This window comes from Balaenoptera musculus, chromosome 1, assembly GCF_009873245.2.
Source record: "Balaenoptera musculus isolate JJ_BM4_2016_0621 chromosome 1, mBalMus1.pri.v3, whole genome shotgun sequence".
In the NCBI taxonomy this organism is placed as follows: domain Eukaryota; kingdom Metazoa; phylum Chordata; class Mammalia; order Artiodactyla; family Balaenopteridae; genus Balaenoptera; species Balaenoptera musculus.
The window spans coordinates 73,826,004-73,841,928 of record NC_045785.1 but is presented as its reverse complement, the minus strand read 5'-3'; the positions used below and the strand labels follow the sequence as shown (position 1 = coordinate 73,841,928).

General features: G+C 38.1%; 1 protein-coding gene across 3 annotated transcripts in view; it reads right to left on the bottom strand.

The window, feature by feature from the left end:
* SAMD13 (sterile alpha motif domain containing 13) overlaps window positions 1–15,558 on the bottom strand; it is a 52,131-nt gene extending 36,573 nt beyond the window's left edge. The window contains exons 1-2 of one of the 3 annotated variants that reach the window (XM_036844436.1): window positions 15,509–15,558; window positions 10,652–10,736 (exon numbers count right to left, since the gene is read on the bottom strand). In XM_036844436.1, the coding sequence (XP_036700331.1) occupies window positions 10,652–10,736; window positions 15,509–15,518 (95 nt within the window). In that variant the 5' untranslated portion in view covers window positions 15,519–15,558. Of the gene's footprint in view, window positions 1–10,651; window positions 10,737–11,242; window positions 11,295–12,155; window positions 12,230–15,508 lie in introns of those variants that run through there. The other 2 variants (XM_036844444.1, XM_036844452.1) reach the window with 2 other exon arrangements.
* Between the last annotated feature and the right edge of the window lie 367 nt (window positions 15,559–15,925).

Sequence of the window (15,925 nt, the reverse complement as noted above, 5' to 3'; positions counted from 1 at the left end):
CATTAGACCAGATAGACTTAATTGATATTTATAAGACATTCCATTTGAAAGCAGCAAAATACACTTTCTTCTCAGAACATTCTCCAGGATAGATCACATCTTGGGTCACAAATCAAGCCTCAGTAAACTTAAGAAAATTGAAATTGTGTAAAGCATCTTTTCTGACCACAGTGCTATGAGAATAGAAATCAATTAAAGGAAAAAAACTGTAAAAAACGCAAACACATGGAGGCTAAACACTATGCTACTAAATAACTAAGAGATCACTGAAGAAATCAAAGAGGAAATCAAAAAATACATACAAACAAATGACAATGAAAACACGATGACCGAAAACCTATGGAAGGCAGCAAAAGCAGTTCTAAGAGGCAAGTTTATAGCAATAAAATCCTGCCTCAAGAAACAAGAAAAATCTCAAATAAACAACCTAAACTTACACCTAAAGCAACTAGAGAAACAAGAACAAAAAAACCCCTAAAGTTAGTAGAAGAAAAGAAATCATAAAGATCAGAGCAGAAATAAATGAAATAGAAATGAGGAAAACAATAGCAAAGATCAATGAAACTAAAAGCTGGTTCTGGTTCTTTGAGAAGATAAACAAAATCGATAAATCTTCAGCCATAATCATCAAGAAAAAAAGGGAGAGGACTCAAATCAATAAAATTAGAAATGAAAAAGGACAGATTACAACTGATACTGCAGAAATACAAAGGATCATGAGAGACTACTACAAGCAACTCTATGCCAATAAAATGGCAACCTGGAAGAAATGGACAAATTCTTAGAAAAGCACAACCTTCCAAGACTGAACTGGGAAGAAATAGAAAATATGAACAGACCAATCACAAATAATAAAATTGAACTGTGATTAAAAATCTTCCAACAAACAAAAGTCCAGGACCAGATGGCTTCACAGGTGAATTTTATCAAACATTTAGAGAAAAGCTAACAGCTATCCTTCTCAAACTCTTCCAAAATATTGCAGAGGGAGGAACACTCCCAAGCTCATTCTACGAGGCCACCATCACCCTGATACCAAAACCAGACAAAGACATCACAGAAAAAGAAAATTACAGGTCAATATCACTGATGAACATAGATGCAAAATCCTCAACAAAATATTAGCAAACCAAAACCAACAACACATAAAAAGGATCATACACCATGATCAAGTGGGATTTATCCCAGGGATGCAAGGATTCTTCAATATATGCAAATCAATCAATGTGATACACCATATTAACAAACTGAAGAATAAAAACCATATGGTCATCTGAGTAGATGCAGAAAAATCTTTTGACAAAATTTAACACCCATTTATGATAAAAACTCTCCAGAAAGTGGGCATAGAGGGAACCTACCTCAACATAATAAAGGCCATATATGACAAACCCACAGCCAACATCGTTCTCAATAGTGAAAAACTGAAACCATTTCCTCTAAGATCAGGAGCAAGCCAAGGTTGCCCACTCTCACCACTATTATTCAACATAGTTTTGGAAGTTTTAGCCACGGCAATCAGAGAAGAAAAAGAAATAAAAGGAATCCAAATCGGAAAAGAAGGAAAACTGTCACTCTTTGCAGATGACATGATACTATACATAGAGAATCCTAAAGACGCTACCAGAAAACTACTAGAGCTAATCAATGAATTTAGTAAAGTTGCAGGATACAAAATAAATGCACAGAAATCTCTTGCATTCCTATACACTAACTATGCAAGATCAGAAAGAGAAATGAAGGAAACAATTCCATTTACCATCACATTCAAAAGAATAAAAAACCTAGGAATAAACCTACCTAAGGAGGCAAAAGACCTGTATGCTGAAAACTATAAGATACTGATGAAAGAAATCAAGGATGACACAAACAGATAGAGAGATATACCATGTTCTTGGATTGGAAGAATCAATATTGTGCCCTATCAAATTACCAATGACATTTTTCACAGAACTAGAACAAAATATTTTACAATTTGTATAGAAACACAAAAGACTCCGAATGGCCAAAGCAGCCTTGAGAAAGAAAAATGAAGCTGGGGGAATCAGGCTCCCAGATTTCAGACTATACTACAAAGCTACAGTAATCAAGACAGTATGGTACTGGCACAAAAACAGAAATAGAGATCAAAGCAACAGGATGGAAAGACCAGAGATAAACCCACGTACCTATGGTCAGCTAATCTGTGACAAAGGAGACAAGAATATACAGTGGAGAAAAGACAGTCTCTTTAATAAGTGGTGCTGGGAAAACTGGACAGCTACATGTAAAAGAATGAAATTAGAACACTCCCTAACACCATACAGAAAAATAAACTCAAAATGGATTGAAGACCTAAATGTAAGGCCAGACACTATGAAACTCTGAGAGGAAAACATAGGCAGAACATTCTTTGACATAAATTGCAGCAAGATCGTTTTTGACTCACCTCATAGAGTAATGAAAATAAAACCAAAAATAACAAATGGGTCCTAATGGAACTTAAAAGCTTTTGCACAGCCAAGGAAACCATAAACAAGACGAAAAGACAACCCTCAGATTGGGAGAAAATATTTGCAAATGACGCAACTGACAAAGGATTCATCTCCAAAATATACAAACAGCCCATGCAGCTCAATATCAAAAAAACAAACAACCCAATCCAAAAATGGGCAGAAGATCTAAATAGACATTTCTCCAAAGAAGACATACAGATGGCCAACAAACACATGAAAAGATTCTCAATATCACTAATTATTAGAGAAATGCAAATCAAAACTACAATAAGGTATCAACCCACACCAGTCAGAATGGCCATCATTAAAAAATCTACAAACAATAAATGCTGGAGAGGGTGTGGAGAAAAGGGAACCGTCTTACACTGTTGATGGGAATGTAAATTGACAAAGCCACTATGGAGAACAGTATGGACGTTCTTAAAAAACTAAAAATAGAACTACTATATGATCCAGCAATCCCACTACTGGGCATATATCCAGAGAAAACCATAATTCAAAAAGACACATACATCCAAATGTTCATTGCAGCACTATTTACAATAGCCAGGACATGGAAGCAACCCAGGTGTCCATCAACAGAGGAATGGTTAAAGAAGATGTGGTACATATATAGAATGGAATATTACTCAGTCATAAAAAGGAACGAAATTGTGTTATTTCCAGAGACCTGGGTGGACCTAGAGACTGTCATTCATAGTGAGGTCAGAAAGAGAAAAACAAGTATAGTATATTCATGCATATATGTGGAATCTAGAAAAATGGTTTAGATGATCTTATTTGCAAAGGAGAAATAAAGACACAGTTGTAGAGAACGAGTGTATGGAATACCAAGAGGGAAGGGGGTGGTGGGATGAATTGGCACACTGGGATTGACATATATACCCCACTAAGTATAAAATAGGTAACTAATGAGAACCTACTGTATAGCATAGGGAACTCTACTAAGTGTCTTGTGGTGACCTAAATGGCAAGGAAATCCAAAAAAGAGGGGATATATGTATACGTATGGCTGATTCACTTTGCTGTATAGCAGAAACTGACACAGCAGTGTAAAGCAACTATACTCCAATAAAAATAAAACAAAGTAAAATAATGAAAAGGAGGCATACTACAGATGCAGAATCAAAAGGAGATGCAGAAACTGGCAGTAGAACCAGAACAGTAAAGAAAAAGGAGCCTGGCTGAAAGTATGTTGGAAATCTCATGATAAACAGCAATTGCAATTTGTTGGAGCAGAGCAAAAGGAAAAAAGCTATTTGTTTGCTGTGCAAAAAATGGACAATATTAAGAGACATTTTTAGCAAAGACATAGGGAACTTGATAACTTGCTTCTCAACAGTCAAAAAGAATTGATGACATTAGTCACCTGTAATCAAAATTAAATGTACAGTGAAACATCTTGAAGTGATTTTAAACAGAATCTGAGCTGATTCTGTATCTGTATGATACTCATGTTCAGTCTTCTAAAGCAGATTCCTGAAAAGTGTCATGGATACCATTGTTAAATCATTCAGTAAATATTTGCAAATGCTATGGATCAATGCCAGACAATGGAACTCTTAAAAGAAATAGAACACAATACATTTAATATCTGTGTTCTTTGCCTGTACTTATTGGTTAAGTCATGGAAGAAATATACAAAGATTTATTGTATTGTTAAGTCCAATTCAAGATTTCATTAAAACAAAAAAATGCTTTTCAAATATTCAATAATTAAAGACAAAAAAATACTTAAAGACAAAAAAATGGCAGAGTAATTTATATTTTCTCATTGATATCAGACTACATGTAAATGAGCTTAATTTGAAGCTCCTAAAAAAAAAGGAAATGCTGATTTGTAACCTAGCTAACCAAGCTAAACAGGCACAAAATTTCGTGTTAAAACTGAAACTTTTCAGAGTACATTACAGTGAAATTAATTTTACACATTTTCTAACATAAATCAATTTTAAGAAAAATTTGAAGAATGCTTTGCTGACATTGATAAATTTATAGTTGCTTATAAATTTATGCAATACCTTTTTGAATTTAATGTTAAAAATATGACTTAAGTATCAGTAAAGTTATTTAACTTGGACAGAGATAGTTTTGAAACTGATATGTTATTGCTTCAAAGTCAAATCAAATCTTCTAAAAAAAAGAACCAGTTGTGTTAATGTACATGCATATATTAAGAGAAAATAATTTTTTGGTACGTGATTAATGTATTGGGACTTTTAGGTATGTTTGGAATTATTAGGGTATGTGATTCTGCTTTTTCGATTGCAAATTTTATGAAATCTAATAGAGATCAAGCATTTCTGATAAAAATTTGGCATCCAAATTGAGACATACTCTAAGTATAAAATACATAGTGGATTTATAAAATTTAGCACAAAAAATGTAAACTATCTCATTCATAATATGCTATATTGATTACAGTTCAAAATGATAACATCTTGGGTATTTTCAGTCAAATATAAAATGTACTAAAATTAATTTCATCTGTTTAAATATGACCACTAGAAAATTTTAAGTTACATACATGGCTCAAATATCATTTCTACTGAGCAGCACTTGTATATATCCAGAAACGGAATTGCTGAGTTATAAAATATTTTATGGTTCTACACTTGAAAATAATGCCAAATTGTTTTCCAAAGTCTCTGGATTATCAGCATCAACATCACCAGAGAACATGTTAAAAGGCAAATTCCCGGGCTGAATCAGAAACTCTGGAGATGTGGCCCAGCAATCTGTATTTCCAAGTGACACAAACTCAAGTTTGAGAAATCACTGGCCTAGTACTTAGAACAGACTTTAAAATACTCTGTACTTAGAAGAAATATGCCATTTTGGAAAGGAAGTCCTGTCTTTGTTATGGTCATATTTTTGAATGTTTGCAACATCTGCAAATCTTGGAGACAAAAATAGGCTTCTATAGACTCCTGGTAGTGAGAGCCATGCCTTTGGTGAAAGTGACTGAAAGCCACCTTTAAACAACCTAGTCACCCTAGTGCAGAAGAAAGGACTGAGGCTTCAGAACCTGAGTACCAACACCAGCACTTCTTAGCTGTGAACTCTTAAAAGGTCTTATACCTCCTGGAGCTTTGGTATTCTCCACTATAAAGTGGGAATTATAGCACATACCTCAAAATATGGTTGTGAGGATTAACAAGGCTCACACAAAGTGCTAGACACAGAAAAGGGACACCATAAATAGTAGCCTTATAAAACTAAAGCTCTGATCAGGAGCATGTGGCCAGTGAATAAGAGCCATTATCCTAGGCTTCTTTGGAAATGACCCTTTGTGAAGTACATTCCCTAGTAAAGCAACTATATTTTCCATACCTGGAAAACAAAATGGAAGCAACTGTGAGCCCCAATTTGGGCAGATCTCAGAAAGAGCCTTAAGACTCTATGTTTTAGGAATTCTGTATTATAATCGAACTCTACCCTGCCCAACAGGTTAGCCGATAGCCACTTGGCTATATAAATTAACTGGAACTTCTATTTCTGATCAAGATGGAGTAACAGGGCCCAGATTTACCCTTCTGCCTAAAACAACTAAAAAATTAGACAAGATATGTGAGAATGGCACTCAAGGCATTGGACATAGGCAATAAAGAACAGTGATCCCTGAGGGATGGGAAACAAGCAAGGTAAGCCGTATCCACTTACTGCCTGAAGAGATATTTTAGGCTGTGCCCGGGAAAGAGTTCTAGAGAGGAGAGAGCTACACAGAGAGAACTCTGGAGAGGTGTAGAGGCTTCCCGTCAAGTGCTCAGCGGAGTACTAATTATCACATACACATGAGGAAAGAGGCTGGGGAAAGAACCATGAAAAAGAGACAACAATCCTTAGAGATCACACAGAGATGGGAATGGTGCCTGTTTCCATCTGCCAGAGAGGAAAATCTCATCATTCAGGAGCATTGGTTAGAGTACAAAGATGGGTCTTACTTCAATAAAAGGGGAAAAATACCCTTAGATTAAACACAGCTCTGGTCCTGCACAACAATGCTTAAAAGAATCAAATTGTTTGTTTCCAAGTAATTTAGGCACATCCCAGGACAAAGATCAGGAATATTTATAGGAATACAAAAATATCCAACACCCAACAAAGTAAAATTCACAATGCCTGACTTACAATAAAAAATTACCAGGCACGCAAAGAAGCAGAAAAATATGACCCATAATGAAGAGAAAAGCCAATCAACTGAAACTGACTGAGAAATGATAGAATTAGTAGACAAGGACGTTGAAACAATTATTATGACTATATTTCATATGTTCAGAAGCTAGAGGGAAGAACATGTTAAGTGAAGACATGGAAGATATAAAAAAAAGACCAAGTTGAACTTCTAGAGGTGAAAACTACATCGTCTGAAATGAAAAATGCATTGGGTGGGATTAACAAGAGATTATATATTTCAGAAGAAAAGATTAGTGAACTTGAAGGGGAGGCAGTAGAAACTATCCAAAATGAAACACAGAAAAAGGACTGGAAAAAAATTAACAGGGCATCAGTGAATTGTGGGGCAATATCAAGCGATTAAATAAACCTATAACTGGAGTCCCCAAAGGAGAAGTGGAGGGGGACTAAAAAAAATTTGAAAAATAATGGTTGAAAACTTCTAAACTTGATGAAAACTAAGTCCACAAATCCAAAACACAAAACAAACTTCAAACACAAGAAAGATGAAGAAAACTACATGGAGTCTCATAATCAAATTGCTCAAAAATAAACGATAAAGAGAAAATTTTAAAAGCAGACAGAAAAGAAAGACACATTTATACAGAAGAACAAAGACAAGAAAAAGAGTAAATGTTTTCTCTTAACATCAGGAACAAAATTAGGATGTCTAATCTCACCACTTCTATTCAGCTTCTTACTGGAGGTCCTATTCAGTGCAATAAGGTAAAATAAAAGAAATGAAAGGCATCCACACTGGGAAGGAAAAAGTAAAACTGTCTTTACTCACAAGACATAACTGTCTATGTTAAATATCTGATAGAATCTATGAAAAAGCCACTAGAAGTAATAAGTGAGTTTAGCAAGGTTGTAGGATACAAGGTCAATATAAAAAAAAATCAATTGTATTTCTATATACTACAACAAACAACTGGAAATTTAAATTTTAAAAGCACTACCATTAATAATAGCATAAAAATATGAAACATGTAGGGATATAGACAAAAGATGTGTAAGACCTGCACACTGAAAACTATAAAACATTGCTGAGAGAAATTAAGGAAGACCTAAGTTAACAGAGAAAAATGCTATGTTAATGAGTAGGAAAACGTGATATTGCTAAGATGTCAATTCTCCTTAAATTGATCTATAATTCAATGCAATGCCAATCAAATCACCAGCAGGCATCTTTCTGGTAGAAATTGACAAGCTGATTCTAAAATTTATATGGAAATTCAGAGGACTAGGAGTGCCAAAACTAGCTCCAAAAAGAACAAGTTGGATGGCTAATACTACCTGATTTCAAGATTTATTATAAAGCTATAGTTATCGAAACAGTGTTGTATTGGCATAAATATATACAAAAATATCATTTGAATAAAATAGAGTCCAGAAATAGATCTACACATATATGATCAATTATTTTTCAACAAAGTTGCAGAGACAATTCAACAAATGGTGCTGGAACAACTGGATATCCACAGGCAAAAAACACAACCACCATGACCACCACCAAAAGAAAGACTTTAATCCTTATCCCACACCATGCACAAAAATTAACTCAAAAATCATAGTCCCAAATCTAAGAAAACATAAGAGAAAATCTTTGTGACCTTGGGTGAGGCAAATATTTCTTAGATATGACACCAAAAGCACTATCCATAAAATAAAAAATTTATAAACTGGACTTCATCAAAATTTAAAACTTCTGCTCTTTGAAAGGCACTGTAGAGAGAATGAAAAAAAAAAAAACAAATCACACACCACAAGAAAATATTTTCAAATCATGTATATGATAAAGGAGCTGTATCCAGAATACATAAAAACTCTACACAATAATATATTAAAAAACCAGCCCAATAAGAAATGGGCAAAAGATTTGAACAGTACTTAAGAAGATCTATGGATAAAATAAGCACATGAAAAAATGCTCAATATCATCTGTCATTAGGGAATTGATAATTAAAACCACACCAAGTGAAATAAAGAGCAGTGATCACACCAAGTTCCTGAGCATATAGAACAACCGGAATGCTCACACTGCTGGTGGGAATGTAAAATGGGACAACTAGTTCGGAAAACAGTTTGGCAATTTCTTACAAAGTTTAACATACACCTACCACACAGCCCAGCCACTTCATTCCCAGAGATTTATCCAAGAGAAATGAGTATGTCCACACATAGACCTGTACACAAGTAACCAAAGCGGCTTTAATTGTAATCCCTAAAAAAATGGAAACGACCCAAATGTCCAGCGACAAGTGGGTGGATAAACAGTGAACAAAGTATTGTATATCCATACAATAAAATACTATTCAGTAATAAAAAGCAACAAACTATTGATACACACTATAACATGAATAAATCCCAAATTAATTATTCTGGGTGAAAGAAATCAGACCCATTCCCTCCTCCCAAAAAAGTACATTATGAATAATTCCATTTATATAAAAATCTAGAAAAAGTAAACTAATCTACAGTGATAGCTTATCAGTGGTTGCCTGGGGATATGAGGGAAGGGAAGGGCAGGAAGGAGAAATTACAAAGGTTTATGAGGAACCTTTGTGGGTGATAGATATGTTTATGCTAATTTTGGTAATGGTTTCATGGCTGTATACAAATGTCAATACTTATCAAATTTTATACTTTAAACACATGCAGTTTATTATATGTCAGTTATATTTCAATGAAGCTGTCAACTTTTAAAGTTGATTTAAACTGAGTAAAATTAAAAGTTCAGTTCATCAGTTACACTAGTCACATTTCAAGTTTTTAACTGCCACGTGCAGGCCATGGCTATCATTGTGGACAGTACAAGTGTAGGACATTTTCATCACCACTCAGAGTACTATTCGAAGCAGCTGATCTAACTAACATTAAAAAACATCTGTTTCTTTCATTCTTCCTCCCTCTACTTACCCCAAACTTCAGAACTGGGAATAAGCATGGTAGCATGGCACTGATATATAAATTACGGGAGAAGTTTTAAAAGCAGATTTTATTAAGTTTAATGTAAGTTTAATGTAAAATACACCTTCTATTCATAAACATATATAGCACACTATTTCCTCACTTAGGTATCACAGCTTCTATGGATTACATTTAATTAGTTTCTTCCAAAGCTCAAGTTGAAGGCAATTTTAAACTAACTGACATGGGAAAAATGAAACAGACAGCACCGTCTCGGAACATACTTTTTCCTTGTAAGCAAAGTGGTTATAGCTAAAATGTAACTCCTAAAAGAGAATATACATTTTTTTCATATACTTACAGATATTTTATGAGTTAGTCTGAAATATGTAGCGTGTTTCAGAATACGCTACATAATGCAACTAAATTTTCTTGTTTAAAAAAAAAAAAAAAAAAAAAAAAAAAAAAGAATCAAGCATATAAGTCACAATAAATATAAACACAAGTTTCAACTATAAGAACAGATGTAAAAAGAGAAGACTATGGTATATATGGAAATGTTTCACATTCAAGTTCATAAAATTAGGACAGAGAAGTCGTTAAACTTAGTATTCTTACTGACACTTTTTTCCTTCTCTCCCTATAGCTTTCAGTTTTGAGAGGGGTGATTTTATTAAAAAAGACTCACGCTCTCTTTTCTGTTTCCTCCTACCACCACCCCACCCCTCCGTGTAGCCTGTGGACTTGGGAGGCAGAGTCTATGTTTGCTCTGGGTTTTTGTTTCAGTATACAGAACTCAAGGCTGGAATCTTCAACCTGCCCTGTTCCAAAGGCTGATACACTAAACCTTGATGCACAGTTTGATGTCTGAGTCATCTCTGTCTTAGAAATGGATACAGAAAAAGGCAGTTGGGGCTGGAGGGAGAGGGGAGGCTGGTGGCCAGTGTAGACCAATCAACCAAGACAACCCCCAAACAGTGTATTGTAGTCGATAAGCAAGAAGTATAAAAATAGAACCCAAGTCCCTCTGTTGTTTGTAGAAGCAGAACTCACAAGCCAGTTTCACTTACTTTTTTACACCGACAGAGCCATTTTCCTTGTTTTCCATGTCAACAGATAGCATGGGGAAGCTGCAGGGTTCCTTTACTTCAGCAACTAATCAATAAGGGAGAAAAGCTTGTGTTTAATTCTTAGAAAGTAAGAGAAGAATATATATTCTGAATCGGAAACATAATGGTCCCTTTTACAGCCTCACACCAGTTCACGTATGTTTGCTTACATCTCTAGTTCCCTCAGAGACTGGAGAGACGTGATTAAACCTAAAGAACTGGAGGAGACGTATTGGGGTGCTTTCATCTGTACTGGCACTCCCTGCCTTGACAATAAGCATTTGCAAATGAAATTGAATCCTCGTTCAAAACAAGTGCTGTGTGAACTGGCACAGCTTCCTCCGGGTGCCAAGCTCTCACTTAAGACATTGCAACTTATAAATGAGTCAAAGTCGAGAAAAACAATCCCCCTTTTCCTCCCCTTCCCACCACGGGCTATGATTTCTTCTTTTCTTACTGTATTTGTTTTTCTGTCCACTCCCACTGCTCCTCTATTTTTTCATTGAGATGCAAAAGAGCACTTAAAGCTTTCGTCAGCAAGTATTCCCCTACCTCACATATTCTCAATGAAAACCTCAAAAACCTGTCTGTGAGATGGCCACGCTGTGGTGAATCTGGAAGCTCACAAAAATGTCAGATAGCCCTTAGCACAGAAAGGTGGTGCTGGGGTGTGTGTGTGTGTGTGTGTGTGTGTGTGTGTGTGTGTGTGTGTGTAAGAGAGGGTAGGCAACTCGTTAGATTTATATAAAAATCATCAAAACATTCAAGGAGATATAGTAGCATCCATCACTTTGTCTTTTTGTTTAGTAGGAAGAGGACTGAAAAAATAAAATCCCTCCACAATTAATATGCAATTAGCAAGATGAAAAATCTATGAACAAAACTGCTGGAAAAAAAAAAAAAAACTAGTTCTGAAACATGCTTGTTCTTCTGCAGCTGAAGCCATAAATTAAATACATTTCCTCTCAAATCACTTTATACTTCGGCACTCCTTCCCCTAGGGATTACTCTGACATGACAAGTGCATCATTTAGTATATTCACAAGATTTTATCACTGTTAGAGAAGTAGATGATTAACAAATAATACTGTAAGTGTGGGATTATCTTCACTGCTGATACATACACGCGCACGCACACACACACACACACACACACACACACACAAACTTCCAGTCGCTAAACCACTTAGATCATCCATAGAGAAATCCAACATTTAAGATACATATAGATATTAACATACATCCACACACCGTTACAGAGTAGACAGAAGATAGTGCTGCTTGCTCCATGCCAAAAGAATGATTTCACTTCAGTTGGAAACTGTTACACATTCACCATTTTCTAAGCATCTCAGAAACAAAACAAAACAAAACACTCACAATGATACTCTGCAACACCACACTACATTGTCTTATTATTATTATTATTTTCTTTTTCTTGTGGAAGAGTAAAAAGAAAACCTACCTAGAAGCAACTAAAACATGTCATTTTTTATAGGCTTATCAAGAACAGCCAAAGAAACCCCAATGTTTTCTTTCACAAAGTAGGCTGGCAAAGGAATTCAATAAGGAGGTACAATTTGACACAGTGAAATAAAACCAGGCTGGCTCTCAGCCAACATGACGTTAGGAATCACACACAAGCTGCACCAACTGCCTTCTGGTTCATGGCTGACTTTTTAAAGCTACAGTGTGCCTGTTCACTTTTGCTAACTACCTTCAGCACAATTAGTGGAAGTGAATGAATCATGAGTCTCCAAACTGCAGAATTCTCCCTGCACCTGTCTTGTTCAAAGAAAAACAAGCTATATCAAGAGCCTCTTATTTTCTCCCTCCCCTTCATTGTTTCTGCATCATATGTCTTTGCTGCTGTTCTGAGCATGAATGCCATGTGTCAAACTATTTCTTTTTTTTTCCTGTAGGAGAAAAGAGAAAATAAGAGAAAGCCTGGTGCTTATGCGCTATACCCAGTGAACACCCAGAAGCTGCAGTCCTGTTACCCTTTCTTCCTAGTTGAGAATCGCCAACAAAGTTTCCAGGGCTGGCTTTTAAGTAATCTCTTTGTGTGAATAAGGCAAGCACTGCCCAGCTGAAAATCCTTTTATTTCATTATGCAGGAAGTAACATATTTCAGAGAGGATGCAAAGTAGATGACCAGATCTCCTGAGAACGCCCACATTCTTTAATTTTGGCGTTCATCCTACCAGATGAAGTCAGCAAAAAATTCAAAATAAAACAAACCTTATTCTACAAAACAAAAACAATTAGTCTGGGAGGTTTCATTTTAATTGTTTATCCCAGTTGTGTAAAAAGCATAATTCAACAGATTCAACACTTATTTTCTATGAGCACCTGGTACTATATTAGTTACATAGGAAAAAGAAGATCTTATGCCAGCCCCCAAATTCGTAGTATCTTCCACCACCATCCTAGGTCCCAGTTCTGGTAAGTGGGAGATGGAGTAGGGGCTGGGCATGATCTTTCCATTAAGTTACCCCGGTCAACCTCACAGTTCTCTTGCTTGCTTGGCTGGGAACTAGTGCTCAAGGGAAACATTCCCATTCCACAAATGTGCTGTACATACACTAGAAACACAAATGGTTGTCAGTGAAATAAACACCAATCAATATTTGCACACTTTTAGGTCAAGATGTCAACAAAACCTCTCAAGGTAGGGCAGAGAATTACAGGTTCTCAAGAAGGATCCTAGAAAAAGTCATCTGCTGCTGTAATAGTGTGTAGACTTCAGGCAGAATTGAGGAGAAAGCTGCTGGCCTCCCTTTTCTTTAGTACTTTTTAAGGGTACTAGAAGATCAGCAACTATAATCCAAATTTGCAACCTGAATTTCAAAGTCAATTTTTCCCCCTTACTTATTGCAGAAATTATATTAGAAATTTTCAACTTCTTGAAAGATCATTGCTGAGAAAAATTTCAAGGGCTCTCTCTGCCCATCTTTGCCATTGCCCCCTTGAAAGAGCAAATAATAATAATTTAGGAAAGAATTCTAAATGTTCTTATATTTTTGAGTACCATTTTTTGAGCATGGCTCAAACAGGTGGGTTTTTGTTTGTTTGTTTTACCACCACTGATCAAAATGATGAACTCTTCTGGAGACAGAGCACTCTTTCACCAACAGATTCCATAATGCTTTTGGGCTTGATCTGAAATTTCTCAACTGTTTTCCAACTAAATTCAAATGGAAGGGCACTGGGCTGTGAGTCCGGAGGGCAAGGGATAGAGAAGAGGGTGTCCTGACAGCACTGTCATGCCACTGCTCAGAAAAAAATCAGGTTCAGCACGCCACTCTTGAAAGGAAAGAGGCAAAGAAAATGTAGTTATACTGACTCTTCCTTAGACACACTCACAGGAGAAAGGATTCTGTGAAGTTTCTCCAGGAATTTCTTCCTACATATAGAAAAGGACATCCCTTCCTGTCTTGCCTGCTGTGATCAAAAGTTTGCCTGTTACACAAGGGTATGGGTTTCAGGAGGTGTTGTGAAAAATCAATCCCATTTTATACAAAATGAGCCACAAATTCTGACAACAGGAGGTTTCACTCATCAGCTAGTTTCTAACTTTGGAATAAACTGACATTTGTGCGTATAAGTATATATACTAGTACTCAACCACTTCCTCTTCACTCCCTCCACCAAACTGATATTAACCCTCTTCTCTGCTAATAAAAGTTATGTGTATTTGTGTGTAGTGTGGTGTCTGGCTGTGTGTGGTGCATAGCATAAAGGCAGTGTGTGTGATGAGTGTTATGTGTACGCTGTGTAATATGTGCGTGTTTGTGGTGTGTGTAGTGTGTGGTATTTGTGTGTTGGCAGAATGTGTAGTGTGCACGGTGTTTGTGTGTATGTGTGTGTGTAGTGTGTAAGCGTAGAGTGAGAGATACACATGCAAACCAACAAGACCTTCTGATCCAGGATATCATGGGATGTACTAAAATAACTTCGGAGATCCTCGTGCTAGGATTCTGGAGCAGAACTTTCGGGGACACTTGGGAATGGGCTCAGATAGCAGGGGAGATGGGTCAGAAAGGACGGGAAACTGGCGCCTCTATCTGCTGCTTTTATTGATCCGCACTCATCCCCCAGAGGCCCAGTGCCCTCCCCCAGGAACTTCCCGCCGGCCTTGTCTCCAGGAGTGGGCCCGCAGGCGCATCCAGCCCGCATCGCAGAGCGCAGACCTGGGTGCACAGGGCTGCAGAAGTAATCTCGAGAAGCCGCCCGAGGGCACGGCCGAGCTCAACGGGTCCCCAAGGGCATCTCAAGGAAAACTAAGGAGGGCCTGGAGAGGGGGCGGTGGGGGCAGAACAGAGGGCAGCAGAGGAGACTCGCCAGAGAGCCTCTTGGACCAGCCGGTCCCGTCCGATAGCCAAACGACTCGCTTGTGGCACTGGAGACAGAGGGGAAAGTTTCTGGCTAAGACTTTCAAGAGGAAACCGTTCGTCCTTGAGACTGGGGGCTCCCCGGGGGAGCTCGTCTTTGGAAAGGGAGTAGGGGGGTGTGGCGCTCGCTGTGCGCCCAGCCGAGCCGTGCCACCTCCCGGTCCCATCCTGCGAGCTCTGCCCCGCAGCCCCCGGTGAGCCGCAGCTCTCCGCGGAGCCGGGCACGCTTCTGCCCCCAGTTCCACTCCAGGGTGACAGATTCCACGCTCGGGGGTGTAACAAGCTGCAGGAGCACCGGACACACAGCAGAGACGAGGGAGGGCAGGGCGGTTTTTATTGTGGCTTTCTTCGTTTCCTTCCATCCTGGAGAGGGGGGAAGACGGGCACGTTCCCAGCGCGCTCGCAGCACGAGCGGATCACTTACCTCCCCGCATGGCCGGCGCCGGGAGGCTTTACCCCGCACAGAGCTCGCCGGCCGCCACGCGCCCAGCCCCAGTGCAGCCGGCCGGGCGCGCGGGGCACGCCGGGACTTGTAGTCTCCGCGGGCGGGGTAGGGGTCCAAGGGCTGGGGCGGCTCGGAAGCCGAGAGGCCCGGAAGGGAAGGGACGAGGCCGGGGCGTTGAGAAGGTAAGGGAGGACATTTGCAAGAACTTAAAACTTCCTGGGAGCTGGAGGTGGGAAACACTCCTAGAAAGACTTTTAAATTGGGGGTCTTCAGGCTAATACCATTTTTTCTTTCCGTCTGACTCGCACGTGGCAACTCTGATGAAGTTTTTAGCTGGGTTTTGGCAGTTATGACAAGTAGAGATTTCCCGGGCCGAGCCCATATTGTTTAGGGCCT